At 40.3% G+C, this 18,481-nt stretch overlaps 1 protein-coding gene across 1 annotated transcript; it reads left to right on the top strand.

Moving 5' to 3' along the window:
- Positions 1–468: 468 nt before the first annotated feature.
- LOC121972236 (aspartic proteinase nepenthesin-1-like) lies at positions 469–1,647 on the top strand. The gene has a single exon (XM_042523929.1). The coding sequence runs from the start codon at positions 469–471 to the stop codon at positions 1,645–1,647; it is 1,179 nt and encodes a 392-aa protein (XP_042379863.1).
- The last annotated feature ends 16,834 nt before the right edge of the window (positions 1,648–18,481 follow it).

Genomic DNA, 18,481 nt, shown 5'->3' with positions numbered 1-18,481 from the left:
TCAATTAGTCGAAGGAGTGTAAGAAAACTTACAACTAGTTCCTTTTGGAATTAATTAATTATATAATAAGCAATTAATGATATTTTTTCCACTTCAAACTTGATTTGGACCATTAATCAAATTGATGAGATTCATAGCTCCCATTAATTTCCAATTCCTCTCCGACTTTTCAAGTTAAATGCGATTCCGAATCTCACTTCCTTCCAAATTTTATTCAATCAATCTTATCATTAATTCCCATTAATTAAACTTTTTTATTCTGCCGTTGAATCTCTCTATAAATTCACAGACCAGTTGAAAATGTCTATATATATCTCCATTAATATTATTTCAATGGCCGTCATTAGTACCTTCTTTTGCCTCCTCCTACTGATCTCCATCGCGCTAGCCCTTGTCACGCAGGACACTGTCTTCGACGTCGAGTTGTTCCACCGTGACTCTCCCAAGTGACCACTGGACAATAGCACGATGACACCCTTCGATCGCCTACAGGCCGCCGTCGTCCGATTGATCAACCGAGCTAGTTACTTGGACAAGCGCATCGACATGAAGACCTCCATCAACATAGAGCTCGGCTTGAGTAATGATGACGCGGAATACTTCATGGGTTTCAAGATAGGCACGCCAAACACGCAATCTATGTTGGGCATCATCGACACTGGTAGCGGACTAACCTGGGTCAACAGAGTTGGCTGCAAATGCTTCAAGAAGAAGACCACCACCCTATTCAATCCTAATGCATCCCTCTCCTACAAGAAGTTATCTTACTTATCCGATGAGTGCAAGAGTTTTAGTCTGGGTCATTGCAATTTTAATCGATTATGCCAGTACCGTGCCGCCTACGGCGACGGCTCCAATATCGATGGAATTTTATCCTTGGAAACCTTCAATTTCAACTCAATAGGTACAAACCAAAATATCATCATTCCAAATATAGTATTCGGTTGCAACTTTCGGTCCTTGAACACCCAAATTGACGACCCTGGCAGCTTCATTGGGTTGGGCCCCAGGTCGCCGTCTCTGATCCAACAACTCGCCCCCAAGTACCTTAGCAAGTACTTCTCCTATTGCCTGGACATGCTCCATAGCGGAGCCAACAGCAGGCTCTTCTTGGGACGTGGCAAACAGACGATCACCGGAAAGACGACGGTCACGCCACTCTTGACGCAAGATGGCTTCTACGCCGTGCAACTTCGCACCATCTCGATCCCAGGTGTGTTCAACATCTTGCTTACTAGGTCCAAGTTGGCGGCCGGCAACATCATCTTTGACTCCGGCACTGTCATGACCTTTCTGGACACTCAAGTCTTGAACCAATTAGTTAGGAAATTGACGGATTACGTTAGCTTGCCAATTGTGAAGACGGGCGATTACAAGTTGTGCTTCAATGTGTCCTCGACAGAGCAAGAGGAGGAGCTGCCGCGGGTGTTGTTCTCATTTGATGGGACATTGGGAAACTTCAAGGTGAGCCCTTATAACTTGTTTAGGTGGTATAGTGCTGATGTGAAATGCATGGTGATACTAGGAACGACTGGTATGCAGATCATTGGGAATACTATGCAGGAAGATCTTTTGATTGGACATGATCTAGATAACATGGAATTGACCATTATAGAGAAAAAGTGCACCGAGTTATACAATCCCTAATAAGTATGTATTATGTATATTAAGTGCTAAGTTGGGCATTCAAATTTATATTTATGGTAATAAATAAAGGAATTTCAATAAAAGGAAATGTGCATTTACTTTGTATTTTTCAATTATTTAATTAGATAATTTAATTAATTAGGAGTAGCCTTTATTAAATATAATTTTCTTTCTATCTATCTTTTAAATAATACAAAATAACTTTACATGCTATTTTTAAATACTGGGAGGTGTTTGAAATTTTATATTCAAGTTTCATATTCAAATATTGAGAGTTAGATAGAGTGAAAAATAGTTTGTGTGCTTTTATTTCAATTGTTGATAGTGTTCTCGTATATAAGATGTTAATGCATAGAAATTATAGAGAGATTGAATGAAACCTCAGTCCACTATAAGACTCCTTCCTATCTCGACGTTCCTAGTATATATATATATATATATATATATATATATATATATATATATATATATATATATATATATATATATATATATATATATATATATATATATATATATATATATATATATATATATTTATTAAAACTTTTGAGGTAATAAAATTATTTAATAAAAATAATATAATATAAGGGATAATTTAGAAGAAATTAGATTTATATAAATTAAAAGAAATTTCTAAATTTTTTCTAGATTTTATATGAATTATTAAATATTTCATTGGGATAAATATGAGTTTCTATCCTATTTAAAATGAAAATTAATTTATTCAATTAACTTAAGATTAAATTACTAAACACAAGTTTCTCTTTTATCCCCTCCGCGTCTCTATCCTCGCAACCCCGCGTTCGCAGCGTCGTTTTGTCGCGCGGTTAACTTGGTGTCGACTGCTGCTCACGTTCAAACGACGCCGATGTCCTGAGGCAGACCAAGACCTGGTTGATTTGAGCACAGACTAATTTTATTTTGTGTTGTATTAAATTTTTTATTTATTGAATTCGGTCCTGCCACTGTTCATACATATTGATCTATATAGGAGCAACATTTGACAATGGAGGTTGGTTGGTAGATATCCTATAAGTATCACGCTGATCCACATTATACGAGGAAACTCCAGTATCGACAGTAAGAAAAAAACTTGGAGACACGCTCCACGGATTCTAAATGCATCAAATGCAATTAAAACAATTTAACTAAACTTTGAAGGAGAGCAAAGTTCCTTCCAAATATATATCAATTAGTCGAAGAGTGTAAGAAAACTTACACCTAGTTCCTTTTGGAATCAATTAATTATATAATAATCAATTACACCTAGTTCCTTTTGGAATTAATTAATTATATAATAAGCAATTAAAGATATTTTTTCCATTTCAAACTTGATTTGGAGCATTAATCGAATTGATGAGATTCCTGTTGAGTTTTGTGTTTTCTTTTTTAATTCAATTTAAAGTATTTTTCTTGTTTTTAGTTGATAAAATCCCCAGCTCATGGGCCTCACGCTTGCAGACGACCTGGTTTGTTTTTGCCAGTCTTTGGTTTGGTTTAGTTCTGTCCCGCGCGCGTGAGGAAGCTACTCGACGCATGGTTTGGTTCTGTCCAGCGTGTGAGGGAACCAACGCTTTGGTTCGCTGGAGAAGCAGTATCCTGCATGTGAGGGAACCGATGCTTTTGTTCGCTGGCGAAGCAATGCCTACTGCTTCGAAGTGAATAAATGTTGCACCTCTGTTCCTCGTTCGACAGCTCTCGAATAGTCTGCTCTTCTCCTTCTTCCCTCTCTGTGTGCGTACGCTGTCCTAAGGCTTGGTTCCACGATTTAAGGTTGAGTCCGAGTGCGACGTTCGTTTTGGAGTGCACCTACGGACGACGCGAGTGGTTGTCGGATTTTGGGAGAATTTTGCCGGAGAGCTTCTGCACCGTGGGCGGCAATAAATTCTCTAAAGACAGTAGGCACGCCGACGCTTCAACCCGAAGATAACAATTTCTGAATCTTACTATTTTATCTACCTGTTTATTGCATGCTTGCTATTATTTAGCAAATATATTACCGTGTTAGTGCTCTCCAATCTATAACAATTCCTAGCTCCCGTTAATTTCCAATTCCTCTTAGAATTTTCAAGTTATGCGATTGTGAATCTCACTTCCATCCAAATTTTATTCAATCAATCATATTAGTTGAAAATGTATATATGTTCATTAATATTATTTCAATGGCGATCATTAGTACCTTTGCCTCCTCCTACTGATCTCCTTCGTGCTTGCCCTTGTCCCACAGGACACTGTCTTCGACGTCTAGCTGGTCCACTGCAACTCCCCCAAGTCGCCACTGTACAATAGGTCGATGACACCGGTCGATTGCCTACAGGCCGTCGTCATTCGCTCGGTCAACCAAGCTAGCTACTTGGACAAACGCATGGACATGAAGACCTCCATCGACATAGAGCTCGGTTTGAGTTATGATAAAGCTGACTTTTTCATGGGTTTCAAGATGGGCACGCCAAACTTGCAATCTGTGTGGGGGCATCGTCGACACGGTAACGGACTAACCTGGGTCAACCGCGTTGCCTGCCAATGCTTCAAGAAGACCGCCACCCTATTCAACCCTAATGCATCCCACTCCTACAAGAAGTTATCTTGCTTTTCCGATGAGTGAAAGAGTTTTAGACTGGCTCATTGCAATGATAATCAAATGTGCTTGTACCATGCCACCTACAGTGACGACTCCAACGTCGACGGAAGTTAATCCTCTGAAACCTTTAGTTTCACCTCGATAGGTACGAACCAAAATATTGTCAATCCAAATATGGTATTTGGTTGCAACTTCCAGTCCTTGAACACCCAAATTGATGACCCCGGCAGCTTCTTTGGGTTGGGACCCAGGTCGCCATCTCTGATCCATCAGCTCGCCCCTAAGTACATTAGCATGTACTTCTCCTATAGCCTAGATATGCTCCGTAGGGGAGCCACCAGTAGGCTCTTCTTAGGACATGAAAAATGTTAGATTATATAATCTATTAGAATTATTTGTTTATTGCCTTGAGAACAATTTAGTTTTTTACCTTTTCAGTTTAGGCTATAGATATAGTTTTTTACCTTTTCAGTTTATGGTTTAGATTTTTTCTTGTAATTAACTATATAAGGCTTTGGACTCTTTATTTCTCAATTAATTTGGATTCAATAATATGGCTAGTTTTTCCCTTCTCTTATTTTTTTCCCAAGGTATCAGAGCGATTTTCCTTCTTTGACCTAATTTTTTCTACCGCCCCCTGTTATTGCTTCCTGTTGCCACTGTCGTCTTCTATTGCTGCTATTGATTTCTGCGTTGACATCTATTTTCTGTCATGCTGCTGTTGATTTCGGTGCCAACATCTATTTTCTGTCGATTGCGACGACGTCCTGTCTTATCGATTTTGGTGCAGACATTATTTTGTGTCGATTTCGGCGCCGATGTTATTGTCTGTCGATTTCGGCACCGACGTCCTGTCCTACTGATTTCAGAGCTGACATTATTTTTTGCTGATTTCGGCGCTGACATTATTTTCTGCTGATTCAATATCGAAGTCCTATGTTGCTGATTTCTACATTTGACATCCTTTTCTGTCTCAGATTCTTTGTGTGTCCACGGATCGTCCTGATATCAATTTTTGAAAATCATATAAATGTGTATCCTTATAGTTTGGTTATTATGATAATTATATGTTCTGTCATCATGCCTGGTTGTGCAGATGCTTCATGGAAATCTGATTCATATTTGTTTGGCAGTTTCAACAGTTCCTTGCTTCACAGCCCTCTGCCAAATCTGCTTCCTCTCATATAGGTTTGTCGTCATCTGGTATTTCAGGCATATCTTCATCCTTATGGATTTTGGATTCTGGAGCCTCCGATCATATGTCATCCAATTTGTCATCTTTTGTTTCTTTTTCTCCCAGTTCATCGATATCTATTGTGGCTGCTGATGGTACTCCTATATCATTAGTAGGTGTTGGTTCAATTATTACATCTTCTTTATCTCATACTAATGTTTATTATATTCCGAGTCTTACTTTAAATCTTATTTTTGTTAGTCAATTATGTGAGTCTGGATACCTAGTCTCTTTTTCTTCATCCAATTATTATGTTCAGGACCCGCAATCTTAGAGGCTAATTGGGACAGGTCATAGGCAAGGAGGACTCTATATTTTAGATCAACTTAAATTACTAGAAGTTATAGTTTCGAGTGTGGATTTATCATCTTTTCATCTAAATTGTTCATCTTCTGATTTTTATTTATGGCACTCTCGCTTAGGTCATGTTTCAGCGCCTCATTTGCAGTTTTTAGCCTCTACAGGAGCATTAGTGCTAGAGTGTATACTAAAAGCCTAAACTTTTTGTATAAATATTTATCTAAAAATAACAATCACATTGGTCAAATGTCTACATTTATATGCTAAGTGTAGTTCAATTAATTTATATTGTAGATAACATGGTGTGTGGCGTCACACACAGAAGATCATGTTGTCAGTTCCTTATAAATTATAAATAGTAGCTCACGACCAAGATGGAAAGGAACAAACCATTGGAATGATCATAGTGTATTTTGATATTAGTTTATCTTAACTATAAAATTACACTAGTACACTTAGAGTGTATTGAGCTGGACCATTTAAGGTAAGTTCTTTTTATACTGACTAAATAAAAGAACAAGATCTTTGTTATTATGGAAGTGTGTGCTCTTAATCATGATATAATAACAAGCACATATACTTAATATTTATTTCTTTGATTTATCAAAGGGTGCGATTTAGCTCGATAAATCAATAAGTCCGATAAGTTGAGAAATTATATTATTTATATGGTGTGTTGTTGATTATAGAATGAAACTGTGTCATAGTAATTTAGGTTGATAATGTCCCCAAGAGGAGCTCATAATGATTGCCATGTAAACCCTGCAGGTGGACTTAGTCCGACAAGACGATAAGGTTGAGTGGTACTACTCTTGGAGCTAGATATTAATTAAGTGAGTTGTCAGTAACTCATTTAATTAGTGGACATTCGATATCTTAAACACAGGGAGACTAACACACTCATAATAAAAAGGAGCTCAAAATGAAATTTGGGATTGATGCGGTAGTTCAATAATAATTCTTTAGTGGTATGAATTATTATTGATGAAATTAAGTTGGGTGTTCGGGGTGAACACGGGAAGCTTAATTTCATCGGGAGACCAAAACCAATTTTTCATCTCGGTCCCTATCGTAGCCTCTTATTTATAAAGTATTATACCCACTCATACCCACTTTCTTACCCATCCTAAGGTGGCCGGCCAAGCAAGCTTGGAGCCCAAGCTTGGGCCGGCCAAACCAAAAGGATAAGCCAAGGTTTGTGGCCGACCCTAGCTTGGAGCCCAAGCTTGGTGTGACCGATCATATAAAATAAAAGGATTTAATTTTTTAAAATATTTTCTTATGTGGAAAGCATGATTTTAAAAGAGAGTTTAAAAATTTAAATCTTTCCTTATTTGTAGTTAAAAGAAAGATTTTAATTTTGATAAAACTTTTCTTTTTTTGTAACCATGTTCATAATTTAAAAGAGAGTTTTAAAAATTATAAATATTTCCTTTTATAGCTTTTTACAAAAGATTAAAAAAAAGATTTAAAATATTTCCTTATTTGTAGAATTAAAAGAAAGATTTTAATTTTGATCAAAACTTTCTTTTTTTAGAATTCATCCACATGTTTTAATAGAGAGGTTTTAAATTATAAAAAGTTTTCTTTTATAATCAACTATGAAGGGAAAAATTATTAGAGAAATTTTTATCTTAAAAATTTCCGGAAACAATTTTGGGAGTTTTAAATCTTGTGTTATTAAAACTTTCCTTGCTTGGAGATAAGTGGTGGCCGACCACATGTTTAATAGAAAAGGAAAATTGTTTTAATCAATTAAAATTTTCCTTTCCATGGCAAAGAAAATAAGGAAGTTTTTATTAAAACTTTCCTTATTTGCCAAGACCAAGGATTATTAAAAAGAGGGAGGGGGTGCCTTTATGGAACAACAACTCTCTTCTATTCCTCTCCTCTCTTCCTTAGTGTGGCCGACTCTCATCTTCTCCCTCTCCTTTTTTTCTTCAATTGGTGGCCGACGGCATCAACCCTCAAGGAGCTTGTTGGTAGACAAATTTTGCTTTGAGAAGAAGGAAAGAAAGGAAGCTTTGTTTTTGGTGTCCCTTGGATCTTGGTGGTGGTGGCCGAAACTCATCATCTCTAGGAGAGGTGCTTGGTCGAAACTTGCAAGAAGGAAGAAGAAGGGCTTGGTGGTTCTCATCTCGGTAGATCGTTGCCCACATAACGTCCGAGATAAGAAGTGGAATACGATAGAAGATCAAGAGGTCGTTGCTTACAAATGTAACGACCCCACACTCCTCTTACTAGTCTGTGAAGGTGGGACGTTACTTAACTATTAGCTCCACTTAACTAGTGTCGCCCACATATAGATAGTAATACTTAGAACTCTATGAAAACTCGAAAACATGAAATTTATTAGCAACTAAAAACATAAATAACTCATCTCAACATTCTACTCAAGTATTTGTTCTCAACTAAAATATATCAATCTGCACATGCATGCGACAGTGGTACAACTCAATTAATGGGACTAATGTGCATAGCAATTTAAATGGAAGAATTCAAAAAAACATAAAAACATTCCATGAACAAACCAGCAACACGAAAGAATAATTCCAACAATGCAAGAGAGACTTAATCCATCTAAATTTCACAACCAGTCTAAATACAAAATCTTAATAAATTCTTTAGCAAGGTCCCAAGGCTTCCATAGTCCAAACATCACACATCCATCCGCACCTCCTTGTCGCCTTCCTTCACTATAGCTTTCCTTTTCCTTTATCTGCAGTAAGAGGAAATGCAACTATAAGCGAATGCTTAGTAAGCACTGTCTACTCACAAAACTCAAGGTGCATATACGTGTATATATATATACATCAAAACTAAAACTGAATGCTTACTGCAAATCTACATCTGAAATGCTTTTATAAAATCTGAAACTAACATGCTAAACTAAAAATCTAGAACTGCATGTTAAAGAATCAGTAACAAAAGGATCTAACAACATGTTAAACAATTAATAACAAAAGGGTCTAATTAAGCCACGGAAATCCAACAGAACACTCCCAAAACTAAAGCTATTCATGCCTATTGCATAACACAAACCAAAACTGCACAGCAAGCTCCAAAGGGACTATTCATGCCCCTTTCATGGCACAAACCGAGACTGCACAGCAAGCTCCAAAGGGACTGCTCATATTCATTTCATAGCATAAACCGAAACTGCACAACAAGCTCCAAAATAAACTAAACCTGCTGGAATTTACATACCTATATAAAGTTGTTTCTCTTGTTCTAAGCTTATACTTTTATACTTCAAAATAATAATAATAACTTTACTCTTGGGCCCAGGCGTAGTTCCAAAGCACGCTCCCTAATAGAGACTGGGGTGGCGAATCACAGTCCTACGAGGGTGAAGACCTTGGTCTTACCAGGATCGAGACCTCGGAACCGGTCACCTGGATTTGTTTAACGACAACCTCGGAAGTCGGGTACTAGCCTCTTTAAGTAAAATACTTATTACTTGTTAATACTTCTAATAAAAGAATGCTTTGAAAATTAAATAGTAAGCTTAAAAAAAACTGTTCATATTCACTGCATACCCATTTCAATAACTAATCTTATTCATTGCAGCAAGAAGAAACCAAAAACTGAGATGCAGCACATCATCATTCTTGTGCATCAAATTAACAAGGAAAAACCTAAAACTGAGATGCTACATGTATAGACCATTTCTGCTCATCGTAGTAATAATGAAACTAAACTACATGCTCAAGAAAAACTAAAGCATTTCATGTTCATTGCCTAGCAGCAAAAATCCGAAACCTGCAAAACTCTATATGAACCAATCATGCCCATTAAGGTCACAACAGAAAGATCTAAATCAAAGTATGAAATGCTAATTTTAAGGGCTGAAGGATCTAAATTTCATGCCTAATCCATACAATTTTCCTTTAATTTCCTTTTGAGATTCACGACAGCAAACTTTCAAAGAATAACAGCACACTTTATAGCATGCTTTGAAAATAAAGAATGAAACAAGAATTCGAGAGATACTCCTACTGCAGGTGAGAAGCATTTACCGATTTCCTTGACTCACAACCGAGATCGACTTCTAGGGTTTCGGAGAACTCGAAATTTCAGCCTCTTCTTCGTGCCTACCGTCTCTCCTCGACGAGAGAGTCTCCAATCTGTGAAGAACTCACGGAATTAGTCCTTGGCCGGCCGCCGGAGACGAAGCCCTAGCTTTGGCTTCATTTTCGGGAGAGTCTCCAATCAGCATGACCTTGCTGGGTTCTTGGTCATCCGAAACAACTTAAGGCTTGGCTTAGCTAGAGGTCTCCGGTTCGAACCTCGGCCAAATCTCTTTTTGCCTTAACTTTGTTTCTTTTGGTAAAAATACAAAACGAACTCCGAAAATTGCATAAATATACTCTAAAAATTTCTAAAAATCCTCATACCTTATAAAAAGTTCGTCCTCAAACTTAGAATAATTCTGGATATCTCTGTCTCATACTATCTTCAGGCTCCCAAGTAGTTTCCTCGTGCTTCTGATTTTGCCAAATCACCTTCACTAGTGGTATTTCTTTGTTCCTTAGTCTCTTAACTTCTCTATCCACTATCCGTGTAAATCTGCTCTCATAGCTAAGATCCTCCTGGATCTGTACTGACTGAGGCTCAATCACTTGGCTAGGGTCATGGAGGCACTTCTTTAGCATGGAGACTTGAAATACATTGTGTATTGCTGACATGTCTTGTGGTAAGTCCAGCTTGTAAGCTACTTTCCCAATCCTCTCTGTGATCAGGTAGGGTCCTACATAGCGGGGACTTAACTTTTCCTTTTTGCCAAATCTCATCACTCCCTTCATAGGAGCAACTTTGAGGAAGACTGAATCCCCTACTTGGAACTCAAGTGGCCTACGACGTGCATCAGCATAACTTTTCTGCCTACTCTGGCAGTCTCAATTCTCTATCTGATCTTTTGGATCACCTGAGTGGTTTCATCTATCATCTTAGTCTGAATGCCCAGCTCTACTTCCATTTCTTTCCTTTCACCTGCTTCTTGCCAGCAAATGGGTGATCTGCACTTCCTACCAGACAACGCTTCATACGGTGCAATCTTAATAGTGGTCTGATAGCTATTATTATAGGCGAATTCAGCTAAGTACAGATACTTGCACCAACTGCCCTTAAAATCTAATGCACAAGCCCGGAGCATGTCTTCTAAAATCTGATTTACTCGCTTTGTCTGTCCATCAGTTTGGGGATGGAAGGCTGTGCTGAACTTGAGTTTGGTGCCTAATGCATTCTGGACACACTCCAAAAAAATGAGAGGTGAAGCGACCATCCCTATTAAAAACAATAGACTTCAGGACTCCATGAAGTCTGATCACTTCCTTAACATATAGCTGTGCCAACTGCTTTATAGAGTGGGACACCTTGATGGCTAGGAAATGTGCAGACTTTGTCAACCTGTCCACTATCACCCATATCGCATCGTACCCATTAGGGGTTCTTGGAAGACATGTTATGAAGTCCATGGATATTTCTTTCCACTTCCACTCTGGTATTGGGAGGGGTTGTAGGACTCCCCCTGGTCTTTGGTGCTCTGCTTTGACTCTCTGGCATGTCAGGCAGGTACTGACATATTTTGCAACATCTCTCTTGAGTCCAGACCACCAGAATCTTTGTTTCAAATCTTGATACATCTTGGTAGAACTAGGATGCATGGAGTACGATGTACTATGAGCTTCTTCTAGTATCTTCCTTCTCAATTCCTCATCGTTGGGGACACAAAGGCGGCTCCCCTGATAGAGGATTCCACTGTCTGATACTCAAAACTCTGAATTTTCTCCTTTTTGTATCCCTTGCTTGATCTTTTGGATATCTGGATCTTCACTTTGCTTCCTTTGTATGTCCTCAAGCAGGGTTGACCCTAAGGTCAATGCAGAGAGTTGCCCATGAATAATTTCAACTCCAAAGTCTGGCAGTTCCTTCTGCAGTGGCAATGCTAATGATGACAAGGGCATCAGGGTTGCACTGGATTTTCGGCTTAGTGCATCCGCCAGTTTGTTAGCTTTACCTGGGTGGTAGAGGATTTCACAGTCATAATCTTTAACCAACTCTAGCCACCTGGGCTGTCTCATGTTTAAGTCTTTCTGGGTAAAGAAATACTTCAAGCTCCGATGGTCGGTGAAGATTCTGCACTGAACTCATACAAATAATGTAATGCCTGAAAATTCTCAAAATTATTTTAGAAATATTCTATGATTTTTTCTGGAATTTTAGAATATTTTTATGGAATTTTTAGAGTAGCAGAAGTAGCAAAAATAAATATAATCGTAAAATAGCCTAAGCGGGAATTGAACCCGAGACCTACTAGACCTTATGCTTTAGTGATGACTCTAGTAACCAAGTGAACCCAGCAGGGCCGTGCTGAAAGGAAAGGGAGACAATTAAATTTATATTAGAGTTGGGTGAATTAACCACTTAATATAAATAGGGAATTAATAAGTGAAGAGTTATTTTGGAACGTAACTTTTCCTCTCCCTCAAACCCTCACCGCCGCCCACCTCCCTGTCCTCTTCCTCTCTCGGCGCACCAAGCCTAGGGCTTTAAGAGTACCTTCCGGCGACGATTCCGGCACGAGGACGCTCCTCTCCGCGAGAAGCACACGTAGACGCGAGGAGATCAACGAAAGGATCTTCTCCACCGGAAACCTAGCGTTTAGAATTGTAAGGAACTTCGCATAGGAGGTAAGAAACCCCTTACCTGCAGTATAAGTAGCTATTCGTATGATTTTTATGCATTAGTTTAGTCGTATGCAAATTTTGGCACGTAGGGTGTGCATTAGCGTACACCAAGTGCTTGATAGAATGTTTAGCACAGTCAAATGCAAATTAGGCATTTTCATTAGCTAGGATAAATGCGATAGAAGCATTTACACAACCTATTTAGTCTTGCTATAGCTCTTATGGGACTAGATGTCCAATGAGTGGGCTCCTATAGTCGCCTCTAGGTTCAGACAGCCTAGTTCTGGGTTTAGATAACCTAGTAAAAGAGCAAGACAAGAAATAATTAGCTATGTTAGTATTTTACTTTCTCAGTGGCACTGTACTGGATTAGATATCCATTGGGTTGAGCTCCCATAGTCGTCCCTAGGTTTAGATAACCTAGTAAACCCTACTAAATTCGGGACTTGCAAACCCGGGTTTAGTTAGGGATGCGCGCATGGTAAGTACAGTTGCCGGGCCCATCAGCACATGATTATGTATTTTAATCTATTATGATAACTAGTTTTTAAAACTCACAAATCAGTTGTGTATACAGTTTAAATTCAGTTCTAGCTTAGTTTGATTTTAGCTCAGTTCATATGTCAGTTTAGCTTTCATTATTGAAACATGTGATTATGCCATGACTAGCTTTTGATTTCCATGTATTGTATGACACCATGCCATGCTTTCACCTGTTCAGTATGTATTTCAACCAGCATGTTTTCAAATCATAAATTTCATCGTATGCATGTTTTAGTGAGGTAGATGGTTTCTTACTAAGCTCTCAAGCTTACAGATACTTTTTCCCTATACTGCAGATAAAGGTAAAGGAAAAATGGATTAGCGGAGGCTGGAGGTCAATGCAAGGATGAAGATGTGTGTGAGCTGGAGTTTGGAATAAAGATCCTAGGGATTTTAGCAAGTTTAACAATTAGAACTTAGTCATTTTTAGTTTTTGCAGTTCAGTTTGCTTAAATGTTATGAATTAGTGGATTATGCATCATGCCATGTTTAGAATGCTAGATAATTGATGTTAGGAGGCATTTGATTTAATTTAGAATTGGTATAAGCGATTTTGGCACGAAACAGTGCTGAAATCAGACTTCTGGTGCGAAATCAGAAACTCCAATCGATCGGTGGATCGATTGGGGGTTCTCAATTGATCAATGGATCGATTTACAGCTTGTTCCATGAACAGGGAGCTTCTGGATTGATTGGTCGATCGATCCGGATGCCTTCTGTCGCGAACAGAAAGCGTTGGGATCGATCGCTGGATCGATTGGCCAGTCTGGATCGATCAGACGATCGATCCAGAATATTGCCCTGAGCACAGTAGCATGCTGGATCGATCACTGGATCGATCCAACCTAAGTTCAGCATACAGTAGCCTACTGAATCAATCACCGGATCGATTCGACTATTCCAATCGATCTGTGGATCGATTGGGAGACCTGATAACAGCAGGGAAACCTCTATTACAATTCCTTGACCACGAGGGATGTAAAATATATCATGAATAGTTTAGATTACACTCCCTAGCATGTATTGAATAAAGGAATGATAATAGTTTAGCAAAATTTTAATTAGTACAGCTTCCGCATCTAGATTCAATGATGGTCAGGGAATAGTTAGCACAGCATAATGTGACGATCGGCCTCACAGCCTAGTTAGTAGGAGGTGGGTCGTTACAGAGTGGTATCAGAGCAGTTTCAATACTTCCTACACACACATCAGCATTGAACCTGCAGCTTCCAAGTAAGAACATCTCTCACATTCTTATGTTTTTGATTTTATGTTTAGATATAATTAAAGCATGCTTGTTATGATAGTAGTTAACATGATGACAATAGCTACTCCATTATGATTGTGTTAGTCATGTATGTCCTTTGTTCCTTTAGAAATGACACGAGGACGCCCAGCTAGAAGGGCACCAGCTATTGAACCCCAGCACGAGGCAGGCAGTTCAGTGCCTACCCCAGACCTTACAGCATTAGTGGCTCAGTTACAGCAGCAGCTAGCCGAACAGTAACAGGAAATAGCCACCTTAAAGGCTAATCAGCATAATACTCCCACGGTCACCCCGGAACCAAACTTAGCGACACCAGTAGTCTTAGAGGTTCCACCAGTCCAGCCTACAGTACCAGTAGCCCCAGCAGCAGGAACACAGAGGGAAGCCTATCTGATCCAGTGGCAGAGAGTCAAGCCAGAGAATTTCTCAAGCACCAGCGAACCATGGGATGCTCAAGCCTGGTTCAAAACATTGGAAAGTACGATGGAGCTTCTGGACTGGCCAGAGTATGAAAAGGTGAAATGCGCCTCCTTCTGCTTGACAGGAGATGCACGCATGTGGTGGGAGAGAATTAAAGCGAAGCACCCAGTAAACCAGATGACATGGGCTGACTTCGAGAAAGAATTCTTCGAGGAGTTCTTTCATATGCGGGTCACAAACCGCCACTACGACGAGTTCACTGAGTTTCGCCAGGGCAACCTTTCAGTGGAGGAAGCCGTGAAGAAATTCAACAGATTGGCTCGTCTATGCCCTGAACTAGTCAGTACAGAAAAAGAACGAGTCCGGTTGATGCTCAAGATGCTGAGGCCGGAAATAGCAGTGAACGTGGCTGGCGGCGTTCACAGGCCGCAAACCACCGAAGAACTAGTCAGCAGTGCTCTGACCACCGAGCACTACCAGAACAGTATAAAGCAGCAGAAGCAAGTCCTCTCAGAATCTAAAGGTCAAGGAGGCTCAGGTACTCAGAAACAGCAGGGTCACAGCTCCCATGGCTCTAACTGGAAAGGGAACTCCAGCAACAAGCGCAAACCAGGGAGTTACCCAAAAGGAGGACCAGCTAGTAAACAACCCAGCTATCCAAAATGTGCTACTTGTGGGAAATTCCATCCTGGAGTTTGTCGTAAGGGCACACGAGGATGCTTTGAATGCGAACAGGAAGGGCATATGGCCAAGCAGTGTCCGAACAAGACCAGCTTTCCTCCACCACAGCCGATCCAGTATGAAGCCAAGCCAGCACAGTTGCATCAGATGCAGGCCGCCTTAGATGGTCCACACATCAGCCAGGGCAGACTAGAAGCCCCTCCAGCTATGACGAATGCGCGGATCTACTCACTGACTAGAGAGGACGTAGCAAATGCCTCGACAGTTGTTACAGGTCAGATTAGTATTTTACAGCAAAGTACGACTGTCTTATTCGATACTGGGGCAACCCATTCTTATATATCCAGGGCATTTGCTGAGAAGTTAGCAATACCTCCCGAGGTACTCGGCAGTCAGTTTCTAACGACATTACCTTCAGGAGAAATTATGGCATCCACGCACTGGCTCAGAGCAGTGCCAGTCATTATAGCAGACAGAGAACTCTTTTGTGATCTGATAGTGCTAAATATGACTGACTACGATGTTATCTTTGGGATGGACTTCCTAATCAGATACGGTGCTTCCATAGAGTGCCGTAAACAGAAAGTCATATTCCAACCTGGAGCAGAAGTGCAGTTTGAGTACATCGGAGAACCAAAGAGAAAGCTCAAGAAATTTCTCTCAGCTATGAAGGCATAGAGATTAATGGATTCAGGATGTACGGGATTTTTAGCACAGGTAGTCAGTACCAGTCAGGGCAAGGACCAATAGCTAGCAGAGGTCCGAGTCATATGCGACTACCCAGCAGTCTTCCCTGAAGAGTTACCAGGCTTAGCACCAGACAGGGAAATTGAATTTGAGATAGAGCTCATTACCGGTACAAATCCTATTTCCAAAGCGCCGTACCGCATGGCTCCAGCAGAACTGAAGGAACTTCATGAGCAACTACAGGAGTTGCTTGACAAAGGCTTCATACGCCCTAGTCACTCACCATGGGGAGTGCCTGTATTGTTCATGAAGAAGAAGGATGGGAGCATGCGCCTGTGTATAGATTACCGGGCACTGAATCAAGTTACGATCAAGAACAGGTATCCTCTTCCCAGAATAGATGACCTGTTCGATCAGCTAAAGGGAGCAGCAGTGTTCTCTAAGATAGACCTCAGATCAGGTTATCATCAGGTGAAGGTCAAAGAAGGGGACATACCCAAGACATCATTCAGAACCAGATACAGACATTATGAGTTCGTAGTCATGCCCTTTGGCGTAACAAATGCTCCAGCTACTTTCATGGACCTCATGAACAAGGTATTCAGGGAATACTTAGATAAGTTCATTATCGTATTCATCGATGACATCCTTATCTACTCCAGGACTCAGGAAGAACACGCAGAGCACCTGAGAACAGTATCGCAGACCCTTCAGCAGAATCGGTTGTATGCCAAGTTCACCAAATGTGAAATTTGGTTAGACTAGGTGTCCTTCCTAGGACACATCATCTCAAAGGATGGTATCATGGTAGACCCCAGTAAGATAGAAGCTGTGAGTAATTGGAAAAGACCCAAGAACGCCAGCGAGATTAGGAGCTTTTTGGGATTAGCAGGTTATTACAGAAAATTCATAGAGGACTTCTCCAGGATAGCCTCCCCACTGACAGCTCTTACCAGAAAGAACAGAAAGTTTCAGTGGACTCAGCGAGCTGAAAAGGAGATTGACCAGCGCACCTATTCTGACTCTACCAGAAAACACAGACAGCTTTGATATATATAGTGATGTCTCTAAATTGGGACTAGGAGCAGTGCTGATGTAAAATGGCAAGGTGATCGCCTACGCCTCCAGACAACTCAAGGAATATGAGAAGAATTATCCTACTCATGACCTTGAGCTTGCAGCAGTAGTGTTCGCTCTCAAAATTTGGAGACATTACTTGTATGGAGCTCAGTATAGAGTGTATACAGATCATCAGAGTCTGAAGTACTTCTTCACTCAGAAGGATCTGAATATGTGACAGCGCAGATGGCTAGAGCTGGTCAAAGACTACGATATAGACATCCTCTACCACCCAGGAAAAGCAAATAGGGTAGCAGACGCCCTTAGCAGAAAGTCCAGTGCTGCCCTATTATCTCTAGCAGCCATGTCACCGCCCCTACAAAAAAAGATCACAGATTTCAGTCTCGAACTCATAGTTGGACAGCTCTCTACTATGACATTAGAGTCTACCTTGCTTGGTGATCTCCAGACAGCTCAGGAACAGGACCCTGAAATTCAGAAAATCAAGCAAGGATTAGCAGAATCAGAAAGTGGAGAATTCAGAGTATCCGATAGTGGGGTATTGTACTTTGGTGACAGATTATGTGTTCCAGATTAGGAGGAACTACGAAGAAAGATTCTAGATGAGGCTCACAAGACTCCCTATACGATGCATCCTGGCTCCACCAAGATGTACCAGGATTTGAAGAAACATTTTTGGTGGCCTGGGATGAAGAGAGACATCGTCAGATATGTCAGCACCTGTCTAACTTGGCAGAGGGTCAAGGCAGAACATCAGAGACCAGGAGGAGTCTTGCAGCCTATTCAGATTCCAGAATGGAAGTGGGAAGACATTTCTATGGATTTCATAGTAGGATTACCCAGAACCACGAATGGTTTTGATACCATCTGGGTAATAGTCGACAGGTTGACTAAATCAACCCACTTCTTAGCTATCAGGATATCCTACTCCATGGAGCAGCTGGCTCAGTTGTATCTCAAGGAGATCGTTAGACTACATGGAGTCCCGCAAACCATTATTTCAAACAGGGATAGTAGGTTCACACCACACTTATGGGAGTGTGTACAGTCAGCTCTGGGCACGAAGCTAAAATTTAGAACAGCTTTCCATCCTCAGACAGATGGTCAGACGGAGCGAGTAAATCAGGTACTCGAAGATATGCTTCGAGCATGTGCCCTAGATTTCAAGGGAAGTTTGTGCAAATATCTGAGCTTAGCAGAATTTGCATACAACAACAACTATCAGGCCACTATCGGCATGGCACCTTACGAGGCTCTCTATGGGCGGAGGTGTAGATCTCCAATCTGCTGGTATGAGAGTGGTGAACAGAAAGAACTAGAACTTCAGACAGATCTAGTAGCAGATACCA

This window comes from Zingiber officinale, chromosome 4A (assembly GCF_018446385.1).
Source record: "Zingiber officinale cultivar Zhangliang chromosome 4A, Zo_v1.1, whole genome shotgun sequence".
In the NCBI taxonomy this organism is placed as follows: Eukaryota; Viridiplantae; Streptophyta; class Magnoliopsida; order Zingiberales; family Zingiberaceae; genus Zingiber; species Zingiber officinale.
This window is presented reverse-complemented; position numbering and strand designations above follow the sequence as displayed.